General features: G+C 38.2%; 1 protein-coding gene and 1 non-coding gene across 6 annotated transcripts in view; one reads left to right on the top strand and one right to left on the bottom strand.

The window, feature by feature from the left end:
• The window catches only part of Dock3 (dedicator of cytokinesis 3), a 322,288-nt gene that overhangs the window by 45,069 nt on the left and 258,658 nt on the right, over nucleotides 1-18,561 (top strand). For all 5 annotated transcript variants that reach the window (XM_076917344.1, XM_076917346.1, XM_076917345.1 and 2 more), the window contains exons 2-3: nucleotides 3,567-3,650; nucleotides 13,670-13,710. In XM_076917344.1, coding sequence (XP_076773459.1) covers nucleotides 3,567-3,650; nucleotides 13,670-13,710 — 125 coding nt within the window. The remainder of the gene's footprint in view (nucleotides 1-3,566; nucleotides 3,651-13,669; nucleotides 13,711-18,561) is intronic.
• On the bottom strand, nucleotides 8,361-8,489 carry LOC117693876 (small nucleolar RNA SNORA17). The gene has a single exon (XR_004604477.1). It is a non-coding gene; the product is annotated as a small nucleolar RNA SNORA17 (small nucleolar RNA).

Genomic DNA, 18,561 nt, shown 5'->3' with positions numbered 1-18,561 from the left:
TGGCCAGTAGTGCCCATTGCTGAGGCTGGCTCTGGTTGCAGCTGCTGTTATTGTCAGCCATACTCGGCTTCTGAGAAGGCCCTGGGTGAGCCACAGCTGTTACTGGTATTTTGAGTGCATTAACTTCATATGTCTTTGAGTTTGTAAACATTTTTATAATATATAAAGTTCAGATACATAGTTAATATGCTTCTGAAAGTCATGTAGATACATGGGTATCATTTAAAGATAGTTGCTTACAAAGAAGTTATTTAAAAGCCTTTAACACAAACAAATACTTAAATGGATTTCAGCTTTGCTAAGGTAATTTGCTGCTCAAGTCTGGAATGTTAAAAAACAAAAACAAACCTTGTCTTTTTTTGGGGGGGGGGGTGTCAAAGGTTTCTCTGTATAGAGCTGGTTGTCCTGGAATCCACTATGTAGACCAGGGTGGCCTTGAACTCGAAGATCCACCTGCCTTTGCCTCCCTAGTGCTGGGATTAATGGCATACACCACTACCACCTGGCCAAAATTTTTATTTTAAGTTAAACATAAACTGTTATTGGAACAGTTTTTGTACTTAAGTTTTAAAATGTCATAAGATGGCATATAACTATTTAGGGGCACAGACCGCCGTATATTTTTCTCAGATTTCTCACAGACAGTTTAAAAAATAACAACCATCCATATTTTCAGAGCCAAGAAACTGAACAGTCAACTTTCTCAGCATCTTCATGATTTCTGAGCTGTTGATAACATGGTTAATGGATAACTAGAAAAGAAAACCCCAAATTTTGAATATATTTTGGGCATTAGTTAGTTACATTTGAATTCTTGAAAGCTTAAATTAATCTAATTTATTAAACTCATGAAGTATGTTTAAGAGTCTTAAAAATATCAAAATGTTGAAAGGGAACTTGTGCTTAAGGGGGCAGGGGAGGGGGTGAAGGAGGTAGGAGGTGGGGTGGGAGTGGAGGGTGAGGGGCAAGAGGATGGATGGAAAGATAGTGATGGACTGGGGATGCTGCCCAGGCCTTCCAGGTGCCACTAGAAACAACTAATGTGGGATGGAGAGGTGGGAAAGATGGAAGAGAGGAGCAGTGTGTGAACTGTGGAGAGAGGCCAAGTGGGAGCTGTAGGCAGTGAGGGGTGTGAGAGAGGTCTGTGGTTGACAGTGAAACATGTCTTCTCCTAGTGTGGTCAGCAGGGGCATGCCCATCTGGGTGGCCTGTGCCCTCTGGACTGTTTTTGTTGTTGTTGTTTTGTTGTGGGGAGGTCACAAGTGAGTGTGCAGATATGGAAAGATGGGAAAGTGAGTCTGATGGGGGGTTATGCTGTGAAATTTGGAGAGAATTAATAAAAATGCTGTATTAAAAATGTTTTTAAAAGCTATTGTTTTATTCCTGTAACAATAACCAGATGAAGTGTGTAATTGAATGATGTTTTTAAAGTAGTTTAGCAAATGAAAACTTGCAAAACTGGTTGAATAGTTAACTTGTAATTTCTACTGAAATCTCTTAAATCATATGTAATTTTGATGAGTGAGATGAGAATTCAAGACACACAATACAGCAACATTTCCAAACCAATTAACAGGTCAAAATACTAAAATGTTCAGTCTTAGGAGAGAGAGATTGAAAAGAAGATAGTATAAGCCAAAGAGACAGATTTACAGAAGTTGGATTTTTGTGAAAGATTTTGCTTTTCTTTTCCTAAGATACTTCATACCTAGATATGTAAAGTTGAACTAGACAGTGTATTCAATTCTAGTCTTTAGGACATTTCTTTTAAAAAGACTGGGCAAAAAGGAAGGAAGGGTGGGCTGCAGTTGTTTCTTAGCAGTATTGGTAGTTCTATTTAAATGAATAACAGACGAATTTAAGTTAAAACTATTTTAACTCAAAGGACACCAGTTAATGAAGATAAATGATAAGTCTAGAAGTGTTTTTGTCATTACAAATATTAGTTCCTTTTTAGAAATCGTTTATATATAGCTCATCTAATACCTTAAGCACAGAATCATAACAGAAGGGAGAAGATGCAGCAGTGCAGTTTTAAATATGTAAAATAGCAGTTTATTGCAATACTGTTTTTTCCAGTAAGTTTCATATACCAAGAAAATACAACTTTGAACAAAGGGGAATATGAAGAAAGTGCTGATGTATAAAGACAGGGAGGGCTGCTGCTTTAATGCTTTATGAGAAAATAAGCTCTCAAATTGATGTTGAAACTGTTATACACTGAACCACACTGGTTTTCTCTTTTTCCCCAACAACTACCAACATATTTAGCCTGTCTGCTCCATTTCCCTTTTCTCTTGGACCCAAACCAAGAATCATACCCCTAGACAGCTTATTTCCATTTTTTCAAACTCCAATATGGTTCTTGAGTCTCCTGAGTCGATTTCCAAATTCTTCAGCAGCAAGAATAAAAACCTCCCATTACTGTCTTCTGTTTTCTGGAAGAAAATTTTGGCTGGCCCAGGCTTTAGGCATTCTCCTTTTCCAGTGTGAGATTCCTGGGGAATTCTAGTTTCTTGAGGTCCATTGTCTCAGTAGTCTGATTGAGGGACACATAGTCTCTTTAGAATTTCTTCATCCATGTCTGGCCCATCACACCACTACCTCCTGAGTGCCAAAATTATAAGTGTGTGTCACATGTCCAGTTTATTTTGTCAGGCAGTAGTGCTTTGTTTGTTACTTTGGTGACAGTTTCATGTTTTGCTGATTATTTGTGATCTCTCTCTCTTTTTTTTTTTTTGACTTTGGTGCTTGTATTTGAAGAAACAAACTTTTCTTCCTCTAGTCTTTACATGTCTGCTGTGCCATGGCAAACACTATCAAGTCTCTGTCTAGGGAGTTTGTGTGGGCAATTTGGAAGGTTCTACAAATAGTTTTGATGATGGAGTTCCTGGATTTGTGGATAGCATGGTCTTGTGTTTTGATTTTAGCATATGGGTAGTGGTTCTTTTTCAAGAGGTTGGTCTTAGTTCTCAGGTGTATGCTTGGAGTATGGTACTAGTCTTCAGCTGTATTCTGTTGGGGGCTGGCTTTAGTGCAGGCATGATCCCTTAGGTGTTTGGAGGCTGGCCTAGCATAAAAAAAGGTCATTAGTGTTGGTATAGAAGTTGGACCAGTTTGTAGTCTACAGTAGTATACAGTAGCTAACCTATCACAGTAGATCTTGAGTTCATCCATAGATGCTGTTCTGATACTGGGCCTGAATTCTTGATCTGTTGCTTGGCCAGTCTGTTAGCCAGGATTACTGACACATGTTTGCTCAGTTAGGGTATGTGAAACTAGGTCATGCTGAGGGACAGGAAGAGTTTTCATACATGAAATATTTTTATATAGGAGCACATGCACACCACTCAGGAATAATAATTGTGCCACAATGTATGTAACTTTCTGACTTACTTAATGATATTACCTTTCACAATATATTCACTATATTTAAGAGGTTTACATATTAAGTAGGAATAATTAAATAATGGAGTTTATATTGAAAATTCAGTCCTTAATTCAGTGACTCTGACTGTAAGTATTTGAAAAATAACTAACTGAAATGTTTATTCTTGCTTTTCTAGTGATATGCAGCTTTCGAGGATCTGTCCCTCAAGGCCTGGTCTTAGAAATAGGAGAAACAGTTCAGATTCTTGAAAAATGTGAAGGTAAGTGTGAGCCTATAAAACACATAGTGATCAGATACAGTTATGGTTGTTCTAATAGATTTTAGCAATCCTTGTGAAGCCAGTATTAAACATACTAAATACTGTTAAAATATTTCTTACTTTAGCTCTTACCCTTAATCACATTTGATCACTTGTTGCCTTACTACCCAGGTCCTACAGTTGGTTTCAGTAGTTTTTTATAGCCTGGAAGTGAAAGCAGCCTTCGTGCTTTTATGTACCACAGTGTATTTGTTTCTACATAGACCTCTTAGTGTTTGATTTTTTTCTTTAGAATTTCAAGGCAGATGCCCATTCATTTATTCAGTAAATTGATATTTTCTGTGGGTTCTAGAGATAGGAACATAAAGAGACTTCTGACTCCAGACTAAAATTCTCAGACAAGACCTTCTCTAAGATGACTCCTTGGGGGCCAGTAATGTGCCACTTGTCATCAGGCCTTATTACCAGAGTTGGATTCTCAGAAGGCTTCCACTGGTTATATCCTCTGACTTCTACATACACATGGTGTATGTAACACTCTTGGGAATATCTCTCTCTCTCTCTCTCTCTCTCTCTCTCTCTCTCTCTCTCTCTCTCTCTCTCTCTCTCTCTCCCGCCAATACACAATGTGTGTGTCTCTGTCTGTCTGACAAATACAACACTCACATACATACAAAGTGTGTGTGTGTGTGTGTGTGTGTGTGTGTGTGTGTGTGTGTGTGTGAGAGAGAGAGAGATATGATATCTCCCTGCTATCTACACTATAAGATACTTTGGGAAGAGAGGGAAATTTGCCTAGTCTGGAATGGCACATGGATTCTATCTAGGCCTTTTGTCTTTTTAGACTGATTGATGATTTATAAGCTACTGATTCTGTTGTGTACTTTACCTGTAGTGTTTTCACTTGATTCCAATTTCTGCTGAACACTTTCCTGAACTATATTGTAGATACAATTTCGTACAAATTTAACATTCTTTTTAAAAGTAATATTGAAGAAATGGTTCCTTGAGTGAGCCAGTGTTTAAAAAGGTTCTTTTATGGCTGGGAAGTGGTGGCACATGCCTTTAATCTCAGCACTTGGGATGCAGAGGCAGGCAGATCTCTGAGTTTGAGGCTAGCCTCATCTACGGAGTGAGTTCCTGAATAGCCAAGGCTACACAGAGAAACCCTGTCTTAAAAGAAAAAGTCTCTTCATCCAGAGAGATGTAAGCATTATAGATATTGATGAATTCTTTTCCTTTTTCTTTGAGCTGAGTAAATCAAATATTGGCATAATTATTTTGTTTGTAGAGATTGAAAATAAATAATGAGTTCAGTCTTTGTGTTTCTCAGAGTAAATCAGTTAGTGAGCAGACAGGGTCAATCAAAGTTTAATCTCCTAGAAACTTTATGATTTCCTTTTGAGTTTTTTCTTTTTTGATTTACATATACCCTGCTAATTTCTCATTTGTTTAATTTGTTTTTTTGTTTTCTATCTTGAATTACTGTAATATTCAGGCAACAATCAGTAGCAGAAAAGGAGTTAACTGTCTGACTCAGATATAGAAATGAAAGAAACGTTTATGTGGGTCCATGTTCCACCCACCTCCAGGCTGGTTCTGGGCTTCAGAGACACCACTCCGGGGGTTGGAAAGGCAGTCTGAGATGTGGGGAAAAGCTGGATCTGGATCTGGGGTTCAAGGCCAGTCTGACACTTGTACATCCAGGCGCCACTGTGAGTCGCAGAAGATCCAAGGGCTGGGGAAGGCTCTTGCGCTGGGGATAGCATCTAGCCTGACACTGGGGAAAGGGGAGCTCTGGCTTATTTCAGTGGTGATTGTCTTAGCTTGGCAGTGGCAGGCTGGAAGCACAGAGAGGACTTCTACAGGAGATTTAGCTGTGGCTCTATAGATGAAGACCTGTACATTCTCTATGGCAGTGGTAGATGAAAGAGACAGTCCATGTTTATCCATATTGTTTATTGGCTGTACAGTATGGAAAGTGGATGCATAGTGAATAGTACCCACTCCTCAGGGTGGACATGAGATTAAATACCTTTGCAGGGAGGAATGTCTGGGAAGAGAAGTTAATTTAGTTATTTAGTTATTTCTGATTAGTAACTTTATAATTATAGATCATAAATGAAATTTAAAATAGTATTAAACTATGTGCATAAATATACAAATTATTCTTTTTAAGCTTTTCAGTAAAAATAATGGAAAGACAATTTTGAAAGCCTTTTGAATAGTTTTGGGAGTTGAATTCTGCTAAAAGTTTTTTAGATTTATAATTGATTGGCACTTTTTTTCTTGTCTGTCATTAGTTATATAATTGAAAAAGACACCAAGCGTTTGAAGGCTGTGCATATTTTTATTGATACACCAAGTAAGAAAATACTTTTTAAAGGTCGTAGGTTTTGCTTTTGGCCTTCAAATTCATTGTTGGGTATGGAGGTCAGAAATCAATGCTGTGGAATTGATTTTTTTCTTTCCAGTTTTACATGGTGCTAAGGATTAAACTCAGGTCACCAGACTTGTGCAACAAATATTTTTATCTGCTGAGCTTATCTTAACAGCCTGAGTGATTTTTCAAAAAAAAATTTAAATCAGATTATTTTAAATTATGGGATAGAAAAGGGATTGTACTTTTTTTTGATGTATCTTTTGCCAGTATGTGATCTCTCTCCTCCTGGGTACTTGTTATTGGCTTAAGGAGCAATAAATTTAGATTGGATTGTTTTACTTTGATCAGTGAAAAATATATGTTTGAGATAAAAAGGCTTGGGATGTCTTATCAAAGGGGGTACTACTTGAGCTCTAGTTAGTACTTTTGACCTTACTCGCTTGGTTTGCACCTGTTTGGGCTGCTAAGTGTTGACTGTCACATGGCCTGGTCTTTTTAGTGGCTCCATTCTTTGTGTTAACACTGTTCACATTGTTGTGCAGCTTCTCAGCCAGCAGCATTTGTAGAGGTACTTTTTGCCTCTGTGGGATAGTATGACTTCACTTGCATTGGGTGCCTAGAAAGTTCATTTTACAATCTCAACAATCACGTATATTTACCAAAGTGATGTTCATCAGTGTTGAAATTATAGATGGTAAATTTCCAGCACAGAATGTGGAACAAGGCTAAGTCATTACCATTTTTATGCAAGTGTTTATTTTTTTTTTAGTTTTTAGAACTTTATTTCAATGTAACTATATGCATAAGAAATACACTCATATTGGTTAATAGAATGCAATTATGTTTAACTTATCCTACACAATCTTGACCAGAAACTTGGTACATGGTTTACAATTAAAAAAAAAAAAAGGTAACAAAAAACAAACTGCAATCTGTTTCATCTCTATCTATTACAAATGTATAAAAAAAAAAATCCTCCATCAAATGCTGTTGAAGACAGCAGAACCTTGAGAAATATACCTTTGGTTTGCCTTAGAAAAGTAACACACATTGCACTGTAAAAGTTTATAAAATCGGTGCAAAACGTTGTTGTAATGTCACAATACCAGTTTTAAGAGTTCAATAACTAGCGGGAGCCTATTGGGCATACACAGAACTGTAGAGGCTATCACACTTAGCCAGCAGTACAGACTGGAAATCTACACAATCAGATCACTCTGAACTATGCAAGTGTTTAAATGTTATTCCTTTCACATAAATTAATCTCATATTTACACCAACCAAGATTAAGTTTTTTTTTTGGGGGGGGGGGGGTTGTAGAGATGGCTCAGAGGTTAAGAGCACTGGTTGTTCTTCCAGAAGTCCTGAGTTCGATTCTCAGCCACCACATGGTGGCTCATAACCATCTGTAATATGACCTGGTGTCCTCTTCTGGTCTGCAGACGTAAATGCAGGCAGGACACTATATACATAATCAATAAATCTTAAAAATTTAGAACATTTTGAATAGATTTTTGTTATTTGTATTTGTCTTATTTGCTTATTTAAAATAACAGAATTAAAGTGAAAAAGTAAACCCTATTTATTTTTTAACTTGATTTGAAGTGATTTAATTTATACAAAGTGTTTGGTGCGACTACAAAGATATAAATCTCACAACCTCATCTCATTCTCACATCAAGTAATCACTGAGCACTTATTAATGGTATTCACAGTTGCAAACCATTGTGCTTTTCTTCTCTAGTATTTGCCTATTGTTCTTAGTTTCTTCTCTTTTGTACATTGATGATCTTTATTCAGTTTATAATATTTTATGAATTTATTATCTTTGAAAGTCAATCCAGGTCTTCTAAAACATGTGGCTTGTTTCTTGCTCTTCAGACTAAAATGGTATTTTGTTTTAGTTTTTCAAGACAGTTTTTTTTCTGTGTAAACCTTAGTTGTCCTGGAACTGACTCTAGAACAGGCTTCCCTTGAACACAGAGATTAACATCATTATTTTTATTTAAAACAGCTCCCATAATATTTTCCTTTTTCTTTGTGAACCAGCTGCTTAAGCAGAATGTGTAGTAAATAACTTTGTGGTGGTTAATGATAAGATTAACCATCTTATCATTTAGGAGAGCTCTAGGTGTGTCTTTGAAGGCATGTACAGAGATATAATTTAGCTGAGGGGGGAAGATTCGCTGAGGCATCTTTTCACAGGTTGGGGTCTGGGACTAAAAAGGGAAAGAGGAGGCAGCATGGGATTGGTGGTTATCTCAGGCTAGCTCTCTGTCCAAGTCCCCATTGGACTGGTGGTTATCCTCAGGCTTGCTTTTTCAGGGAGCGTGAGGCTACTAATCATCCAGATGTTCATAGGTCAGAACACTGAGTTTAGATAAAACCTCTCCCGTCTGCCACCTACTGACGCACATAGAACACAGCAGCCACAGTTGCAAGCTTCTAGGGATAGTTAAATGGAATTTTTTTAAAAAAACATGGTTTTATTTATTTACATTTCAAATGTTGCCTCCTTTCCCAGCCCCCCTCCAAGAGTTCTTCACTGATCTCCCCCAACCCCTTTACATTTACTTTGTAGCAGCTCTTTGCTTGTCTCTTTTCAGCATAAAATATTTTATGTATTTCTTATGTCAATGAAGGAGTTGTAATGTAAGACATTTTTGTAAACCTGGTTAAGAGGACACTCAGTTTGCCTTTTTAAGAAAAATTCCTCCCTCAATAATAAACAGTGTAGACTAAGAACATTTCTTTTTCCTTTTACCCTAGTCTGAGCTTGGGACACCAAATCAAAAGAGACATTTTAGTTTATTTTAGTCTCTCATATTTCCCGATTTACTTTTTGTATCTTGGTTTTGGCTGGAGTTTCTTTTTAAGCCTTGATCAAAAAGACAACCAACAGATGGGTAGCTTTAGAGTTATAAGTAAAAGTTAGTTGAAACATTAGAATTATGAGAGATTTCAGTGGTGATAAGGGATCTGTGAAGCTGCAGGTAGCTTAATCAATAAAGTACTTGCTATGCAAGCATGAAGACCTGCATTGGGATCTCCAACCCACACACAAATTTGAATTCAGGATTACATGCCTGTCATCCTGTCATTGGTAAGGTGGAAACAGGTAGGTCAATGAAACTCAGTGGCCAGTCTCTTTAGGTGAGTTGGTGAAGCCCTAGGTTCAGTGAGAGACCCTGTCTCAAAAAATAAAGTAGAGAGTGTTTGAGGAAGACATCCAGTATCCACATGAACATGCATGGCATACATGCACACACACAGACCATACGCTCAAATAAGGGAGTCGTGGATAAAGTCACTCATATGAATAATGTAAGCTTTATTAAGAATTGTGGACAGATTTTACAGGGAAGTAATCTTTCCTGTTTAATCTTGGAAGAATCATTTGTTTTCCATGGAAGCAAATGGAAGCTCTTCATACTCTACTCATTTGGTTTCAGGTCTAAAGATTGTTGTTTTGTTATAATGATAAATCTCCTTGACAGTGTATTTATCAACATCCTGTTGGTGAGAATAGAAGTATAGCTGCTAATTCATGTATAGATTTGAACCCATTTTTTATTTTATGTCTTAACTTTTTCAAAAAGGGACTTTACATAGATCTTTGAAAGTGTGTGTTTTTGATCTCTTAGAATTTACTTTATTTATATTAAGCAATTCTGACTTAACCTATTTCATAAGCCTAGTCTTTCCTGGAGAAATTTATAGCAGTAAAAGGCAAACATAGAATCTTAGTATTTCTTATTCCTGTCAATTGCCTCCTTTTCCATTTTTTGAGTCACTGTATAAGAGAGACTGTGTAAAGACATTATACATATATTAGCTTAAACTGACCAACAGACTTGTCACATGGATTTTTTCATCTCATATCTTCCAGATTCATTCAGTTTTCAGCTACTATATATTTGCATCTCTAATGCAGTAGTCACTTTTTAGCTACTGGTCTCAGGTAGAAAAGAATAAAACTCAGTTTGAATTTTAATCAAGAAGAATAAGGAATTATGAAAATAATTATAAAGATAAAAGAACATTTAGTGACTCAATATGGTGAAAGAGAAGTTATGACTTGTATGTATTTTTCCTAAGGGTAGGGGTGGATAAAAACCTTACACCACCACCACCACTACAATAAAAATAGGAATCAATAAACACTGCTCATTGATAACTCTGAACATAAGCGGCCTCAGTTCCCCAGTAAAAAGACACAGACTAATAGAATAAATTCGAAACCTAGAGCTATCCTTCAGCTATATTCAAGAAACATACCTTACTTATCATAGATAGCACTTCAGGGTAATAGGATGGAAAAAGGTATTCCAAGAAAATAGACCCAAGAGGCTAGCTGGTGTAGCCATTTTAATATCTGATAAAGTAGACTTCAGATCAAAACTACTCAAAAGAGAAGGGAAGACACTACATACTCATCAAAGGAAAGATCTACCAAGAGGACGTTGCAGTTCTTAACATCTATGCACCAAACACAAGGGCACCCATGTTTATAACAGAAATACTACACAGTTAAATCACATGTTGACCCTCACACAGTGATAGTGGGTTGTAACTTTACTTTTTTTTCAAAGTCTCCTTTTAATAATGGTTCTTAAATACTTTAACCTCCCTTGTAGCCCACCACCTACCAGAGGTAGTGGAAAAGAAAGGATGAGGGGTAAAGTTAACCTGTTAGAAAAGTTCTTTGGAGTGACTCCCATTTGTGTTGCCATGAAATCAGAAGTTCGGTTCACAGGTTAGCAGGTAGCAGCAGCTTGATCCACTCACAAACACCTCACTGATACACCAGGGGTCCACTTTGGTAGAGTTGGATTAGTAAACACCAGTCAGCAGCAGTGCTAGCAGCTAGCTACTAGCAGAGTCAGCCAAGCCTCAGCCTAAGGATGAGTCAGCAGGAGGGACCAGGGCCAACAAGAGTGCCAGAAGTTCTCAGCTATGCCTCTCACAGCGAAATGAAGATCAGTGAATACTCAAGACCAACAAGCATTGCACAGCTAGCTCTATAAGCAAGCCAAGCTCAGCCCCTGTCACTTTGTCAAGTCTATTTATACACTTCAAATATCATGTGTCCTCCATGTATCTTGCCTCAGCACATGCATTTGTCTCAGCTGACATCACTCTGCCAGTCAACCTGAGTCCATGGAAGTGGTAAGAAACTGCAGCACTCCACCAAAAGTTTTTTGGTGTGTTTCTATCTATGGAGTCCTAGCAAATAGAGCTTGACTATGCATTGTAAGGTGGACCAATACATGTGTGTTGTTAGCAAAGAATACCTCATCACATGTCCTTTCATGTGCTTGCTTTAGCAGAACATCCTTTCTCCTGTGTCTGATTCAGTGAAATGTTCCTTCACAAGTCTGCTTTAGCCTTTCACTTGTGTCTACTTCAGGAAAACACTCCTTCACGTGTTTTCCCCTCAAAACACCATCCAACACAACTGACTTTCCAAAGAACCCTTAAGTTTCCACTTCAGTGGGTGACTTCAGTACCCTATTCTTACCAAGAGACATGCTATTCAGACAAAACTTAAACAGAAATTCTGGTACTAACTGATGTTATAAAGCAAATGAACCTAATAGATATTTATGGAACATTTCACCCAAACACAAAAGAATGTGCCTTCTTTTCAGCAACTCATGGAACTTCCTCCAAAATTGACCACATCCTTGGACACCAAGCAAGTCTCAATAGATACAAGAAAATTGAAATACTACCCTGCATCCTATCTAACCACCGTGAGTTAAAGCTTGATATCAATGGCAACAGAAACACAGAAAGCATACAAGCACGAGAAAACTGAATGACTCATTACTGAATGAAAAATGTGCCAAGACAGAGAGAAACTACTTTCTAGAATTGAATAAAAATTAATATACAACATTCCCAAACTTATGGGCCACAATGAAAGCTTGTCTAAGAGGAACGTTTATAGCAGTCGGTGCCTATATAAAAAATTGGAGAGATCTCATGCTAGTAACTTAACAGCACACTTGATAGCTCTAGAACAAAAAGAAGGAGTCACACCCAAAAGAATAGATGGCAAGAAATAATCTCAGGCTGAAATAAATAAAATAGAAACACACACATGTATACACACAACAATAATATGAAGAATCAATGAAACAGAGTTGCTTCTTTGAGAAAATCAGTAAGATTGTCAGATCCTTAGCCAAATTAACTAAAATGTAGAAAGAGAAGATGTGCCGTGTCATTGCCACAGCACATCTTGCAAGCAAGACAGATTGCATGTCAAAAATTTTGGGGGGTCTCTGTCTGAGTTGGGCCCTGGGTCACAGTGACAAGAAGAGGGTTGGGTTGGGTTAGAGTGGGGGGGTCATTGAGAGAGTGTAGGAGGTCTGTGATTGGGGTGCCTACCTGGACTTTGGTGGCTGGTGTGGCTTCTGGTGGAGAGAGTGTGTGTGTGGGGGGGTGGTCTCTGCCCCAGTTGGGGGCTGGACTTTGTTTCTCTTTTTTTGAAAGTTGAAACCAATTGTTCTAACATCATTTGCTGAAAACATCTTTTTCCTATTGTGTTGCCATTGTTACTTTGCCAAGGGTCAGTTGAAGTCTGTATGGGTCAGTTTATGGATGTCCTCTTTTGTTCTGTAGACTGTTGCCTATTTTTCCCCCAATACCCAACAGCTTTTAATACTGTAGTTTTGATGCATGAAAATGGCTTCTTTCTTCCTTCCTTCCCTTTTTCATTCCTTCCTCCCTCCCTTTCTTCCTTTCTTTCTTTTTCAAGGTTTTTAGAGACCCTTATTATGCCATGTGTTGTCTTTTAATCATGTTATTTATAGTAAGAGTATCATTTAGAAATGATAAATGAAGAAATTGAGACTCAGTTTGTGAAACTTGGGTCATAGCTGCTGTCACTAAAAGAAGGAGATTTCCTATTCTTTTGTAATGTGTTGTTTTCATGTGAGAAAATTAGATCCCCACTTTGATATCATTGTTATGAGCTTTGAATATTAGAACATGGAAAATTCCCTAAATTCCAATATGTAAAATTAGTAACAAAAGTTCTCAGTTAATATTAGCTGTTATGTATACTCCCTATTTTTATTTTCATTTTGTAAGTGCTTTTCTTGGTTTATACTCTTACGTGCCATTTCCTCTCAAATGCAAGCAAACTATAACAAAACTCAGAAAGTAATAGATTAGAACTGAGAAAGGTTCCCAATAAGATTTTCCTTGCCTGACAATTATACTTCTGTGTGTAATTGAAATTTCTATTAGTATTGCTGTATATGAATTCTGGAAGGAAAAAGGTTGGTCTCTCTTTATATGAATTCTGGAAGGAAAAAGTTGGTCTCTCTTTAATGTTAGCAACTGAGCGGAAACAATAATAACAAATAAACAAGGGAATAGTATAGTATGCTGCATTGGAGAGTGAATGAGTCAAGAAACAGTCTGGGCTGTACTTTCTATCTGCCATATAAAACCAAACTGAATAAAAATAAAAACCTCTTCCTTTAGGAGTAAACTGCCAGCACAGTTATAGATCCCAATGAAGCCAAAATATTTTATGGAAAATTTCATATTTACCTGCTTTTAAAAATTTCAATTATGTCTCTTACAGAATGACCATAACATTATTTTAATATCTTTTTAGGTTGGTACAGAGGAGTTTCAACAAAGAAGCCTAATGTGAAGGTAATGGAAAGCTCATCTTTGTGTTCTTTAATGTGTTCTTTACAGTCAGTAGCAACTGGTTCTAGTTTATCTTTAATCCTTATAGTAGCTACAGTCACCTTTATGGCAGAATTGTGTAAGTCTTATAATGCTCAGGCAATATTAAATTGATTTTTCAGAAGTCACAGAAAATGCTAATGTGATTATAGCTACATGCTTGTATTGAAGAAGCCTATTCATGCTTTTAAGTAATTTTTCTTCAAGATTTGACAAAAACTAAATTGACTTAGTTATAGTTTTAATGTTTGGAACCACATGTCTAGTTAGATGAATTTATTGCTAAGATGCAAAGTGGGAAAAATAAAATAATGCTCAACTAGGCAATTTTTGTTGATATTAATAATTTTGTTAAAATGTGAACTTAAGTAAGACTGCATACAATATTGATATTATGTACTACATTTTATATTTTGAGTCCATTATAATTAATAGTAATTTAATAAAATATTATATTTCTATTAGCAATTATAACTAGAATCTTCTTTACTAAGCTATTTTTTAAAAAATATTTATTTATTTTATGTGTATGAATGCATAATAGCTGACTTCAGACACAGCAGAAAAGGGCATCAGAACCCATTACAGATTGTGAGCCACCCTGTGGTTGCTGGGAATTAAACTCAGGACCTTTGGAAGAGCAGCTAATGCTCTTAACCTCTGAGCCATCTCTCCAGTCCCTTACTAATCATTTTATAGCATTCTTTTAGCTTAGTTTTATTTTCTGGTGCTGGGGACTTAAATGAAAGGGGTGGCATATTTGTCCAGCACATGCTGGACAAATATGCCACCCCTGAGCTATAACCCTATCCCTGCTTACTCTTTCATAATTAATATTATTCACATTTCTTATCTTTTGGTAGCCTAATATTAAAAGTATTGTTCTTTTTTTCTTTTTATATTTTTTCTTTTTATTCTTTTAATCTTTTTTTTTACAGTTCAGACTTTATCCCCCTCCTGGTCCACCCTCTGACTGTTCCACATCCTACACCTCCCTGCTTCCCTGTCTCCAAGAGGATGTTCCCACCTCACACCCACCCCACCAGACCAACCCACTTCCTGAGGCGCCAAGTCTCTCAAGGGTTAGGTGCATCTTCTCTGACTGAGTCCAGACCAGGCAGTCCTCTGCTGTATATGTGTTGGGGGCCTCATATCAGCTGGTGTATGCTGCCTGGTTGGTGGCTCAGTGTCTGAGAGGTCCCTGGGGTCCAGATTAGTTGAGACTGATGGTCTTCCTATGGGGCCACCCTCTTCCTCAGCTTCTTCCAGCTTTTCCCTAATTAAACCACAGGAGTCACTAGCTTCTGTTCATTGGTTGGGTGTAAGTATCTGCATCTGTCTAGATCAGCTGCTTGTTGGGCTTCTCAGAGGACAGCCATGCTAGGCTACTGTCTATAAGCATACCATAGCATCAGTAATAGTGTCAGGCCTTGGAGCCTCCCCTTGAGATAGATCCCAAGTTGAGCTGGTCACTGGACCACCTTTCCCTGAGACTCTTCTCCCATTTTTGTCTCTGCAGTTCTTTCAGACAGAAGTAATTCTGGGTCAGAGTTTTTGACTGTGGGATAGCAACCCCATCTCTCCACTTGATACCTGTCTTTTTACTAGAGGTGAACTCTACAAGTCCCCTCTCCCTACTGTCGGGCATTTCATCTAAGGTCCTTCCTTTTGAGTTCCAAGAGTCTCTCACCTCCCAGGTCTCTGGTACATTCTAGAGGGTCTGTAGGAAGCTGCTGTTATCTGCGCAGTTGCTAGGCAGATAGGCTTCCTTAGTCACTGCCAATCCCAAGGCATATTGGGTGGTGAGCGAACAGCCAATCAAAAGTGAATACGTCACTCTAGACTGTACTTAAGCGGGACCCCTTCCTCAGCTCTCCCCTTCCGCGTCTCTCCGCGTTTCTCCACGTGGGTGATAAAGATTAAAAAGCCTCGTTTTGCAGTAACTACCTGATCTCTGCGTCTCGTGATTTCTCCGCGGATGCAAAGCTCAAGGGGGGGCGCAGTAGATCTGGCTTCCTACAAGGGTCCCCCCCCCCAACCTCTCGAAGTTGCCTGTTTCAATTCTTTCTGGTGGCCTTCAGGGCTTCAGTCTTGTTTTGCCCCGTCCTCAATACCTGATAAAGTTTCCCTCTTTCCCTCCCTGTCCCTTTTCCCATCCAGGTCCCTCTCTCCCTCTGCCTCCTCCTGTGATTGCTTTCTTCTCCCTCCCAAGTGGGAGTGAAGCATCCTCACTTGGGCCCTTTGGCTTGTTAGACTTCTTGAGTTCTGTGGGTTGTATCCTGTACTTTTTTTTTGGGGGGGGGCGGGGAGACAGGGTTTTTCTGTGTAGCCCTGGCTGTCCTGGAACTCACTTTGTAGACCAGGCTGGCCTCGAACTCAGAAATCCGCCTGCCTCTGCCTCCCAAGTGCTGGGATTAAAGGCGTGCGCTACCACTGCCAGGCAGGTATTCTGTACTTTTTTTTTTTTTTTTTTTTTTTTTTTTTTTTTTTTTTGGCTAATATCCACTTATTGTGAGTACATACCATGCATATCCTTTTGGGTTTGAGTTACCTCACTCAGGATGATATTTTCAAGTTCCATCTATTTGCTTGCAAAATTTATTATGTCTTTGTTCTTAATAGCTGAGTAGTACTCCACTGTATAAATGAACCACATTTTCTGTATCCATTCTTTCTTTGTGGGACATCTGGGTTGTTTCCAGCTTCTGGCTATCATAAATAGGCTGCTATGAACATAGTGGAACACATGCCTCTGTGGCATGGTGGGGCATCTTTTGTGTGTATGCCCAAGAGTGATATAGATGGATCTTCAGGTAGATCTATTTCTAATTTTCTGAGGAACTTCCAGATTGATTTCCAGAGTCACTGTACCAGTTTGCAATCCCATCAGCGATGGAGGAGTGTTGCTCTTTCTCCACATCCTCACCAGCATGTGCTTCTTGAATTTTTGATCTTAGCCATTCTGATTGGTGTAAGGTGGAATCTCAGGGTCGTTTTGATTTGCATTTTCCTAATGACTAAGGACTTTGAACATTTCTTTTAAGTTCTTCTTAGCCATTCGAGATTCCTCTGTTGTGAATTCTAATTCTCTTTTTAGTTCTGTATAACATTTTTTGATTGGGTTGTTTGGTTTCTTGGTGGTTAGCTTCCAGAGTTCCTTATATATTTTGGATATTAGCCCTCTATTGGATGTGGGGTTAGTGAAAATATTTTTCCCCAATCTTTAGGTTCCTGATTTGTCATATTGACTATATCCTTTTGCCTTACAGAATCTTTCCAGTTTCATGAGGTCCCATTTATCATTTCTTGATCTTAGAGCCTGAGCTGTTGGAGTTCTGTTTAGGAAATTTCCCTTTGTAGCAATGAGTTTGGCTCTTTTTCTTATATTGAAAAATAGAAGCATTATATTAATATTTTATTAAAAATATATTGAGAGTTTTAGGCATTAGTTTGCCAGTGGAATCATTCATTTTTACTACTTTTTAAGGTTATCACTAGAAACAAAACAGTACCTTCAAGTTTTAATTCAGCACTGCTAGGCCTTTTCATTGTTGGCATGACATTATGGGTTGTGCACTTATTGTATAAGATATAAGAAACCATCTTGTGTGTTATAAGATGTTTAGTATCACATATGGCCTCTTTCTCGAGAAACCTTATCATCCCCACCCCATGTGTCTAGCCCCCAGCATGTGGAGAGACTGAAAAAGAATGCACTGTATTAGCAATGTTATGGGGCTAAACTTGTCTCTTTTTTGTTATTTTATTTATTTACATTTCAAATTTTATTTCTCTTCCTTGATTTCTCTACCCTACACAAGCCCCTTATTTCATTCCTCCTCCCCCTCCTTCTATGAGGGTGCTTCTCCACCCATCCACCTACTCCTGCCTCAGCACCCTAGCATTCCCCTACACTGGGGCATCAAGCCTTCACAAGATTAAGGGCCTCCCCTCCCATTGATACCAGATAAGGTAATCCTCTGCCACTGGACCCATGCAGCTGGAGCCATGGGTTCTTCCATAAGTACTCTTTGGTTGGTGGTTTAGTTCTTGGGAGCTCTTGTGGGGGGCAGTCTGGTTGGTTGGTTGATATTGTTCTTTCTATGGGGTTGCAAATCCCTTCAGCTCCTTCAGTTCTTCCCCAAACTCTTCCATTGGAGTGCTGGTGTTCAGTCTGATGGTTGCTGCAAGCATCCACATTTGTATTGGTCAGGCTCTTAAATTTGTCTTTAATAGAGAACTACTTCTTAAAGGTAATTTTCTCCATGTATTTCTAAACTTGGAACTCTAAAGGTTTTACTCTTCTCTCAAGAATGCCTATATGAGAATAGTGTCTACATTTATTTTAAGAATCTTGATTAAATTGTACCAAAGTTAGAAGTGTTTTTAAATATCAGTGGAAAGCAATAGTGATATTTCATGTTTTTATTTGTGCTCATTATTTGTGAACTTTGTTACTTCTTTGCCTTGCTTCTAGTAGTAGTACTTGGTGATTACTGTGCAGACTGAATAATACCTTTAAAATGTTAAATACACCCCCCCCCCGTGTGCATTTGTATAGAACCCAGAGAACTACCCACCTTGGGTTTGTTTCTTAGGTGCTGTCCACCCTATTTCTATTTCTATTTCTATTTCTATTTCTATTTCTATTTCTATTTTTTGAGACAGTATCTCCCACTGGCCTAGAATTCTCCACATAGGTGAACTGGCTGGCAAGAGAACCCCAAGAATCCATTTGGCTCAGCCTTTTCAGCTCTGAGAGTACTCTCAGTGGCAGCTCTGCGAGTGCCACTGCACCCAGATGCTTTTTGTTTT

The sequence above is a fragment of the Arvicanthis niloticus genome, chromosome 21, assembly GCF_011762505.2.
Source record: "Arvicanthis niloticus isolate mArvNil1 chromosome 21, mArvNil1.pat.X, whole genome shotgun sequence".
In the NCBI taxonomy this organism is placed as follows: Eukaryota; Metazoa; Chordata; class Mammalia; order Rodentia; family Muridae; genus Arvicanthis; species Arvicanthis niloticus.
Note: the sequence above shows the minus strand (reverse complement) of the source record. Positions and strands in the feature narration are given on the sequence as shown.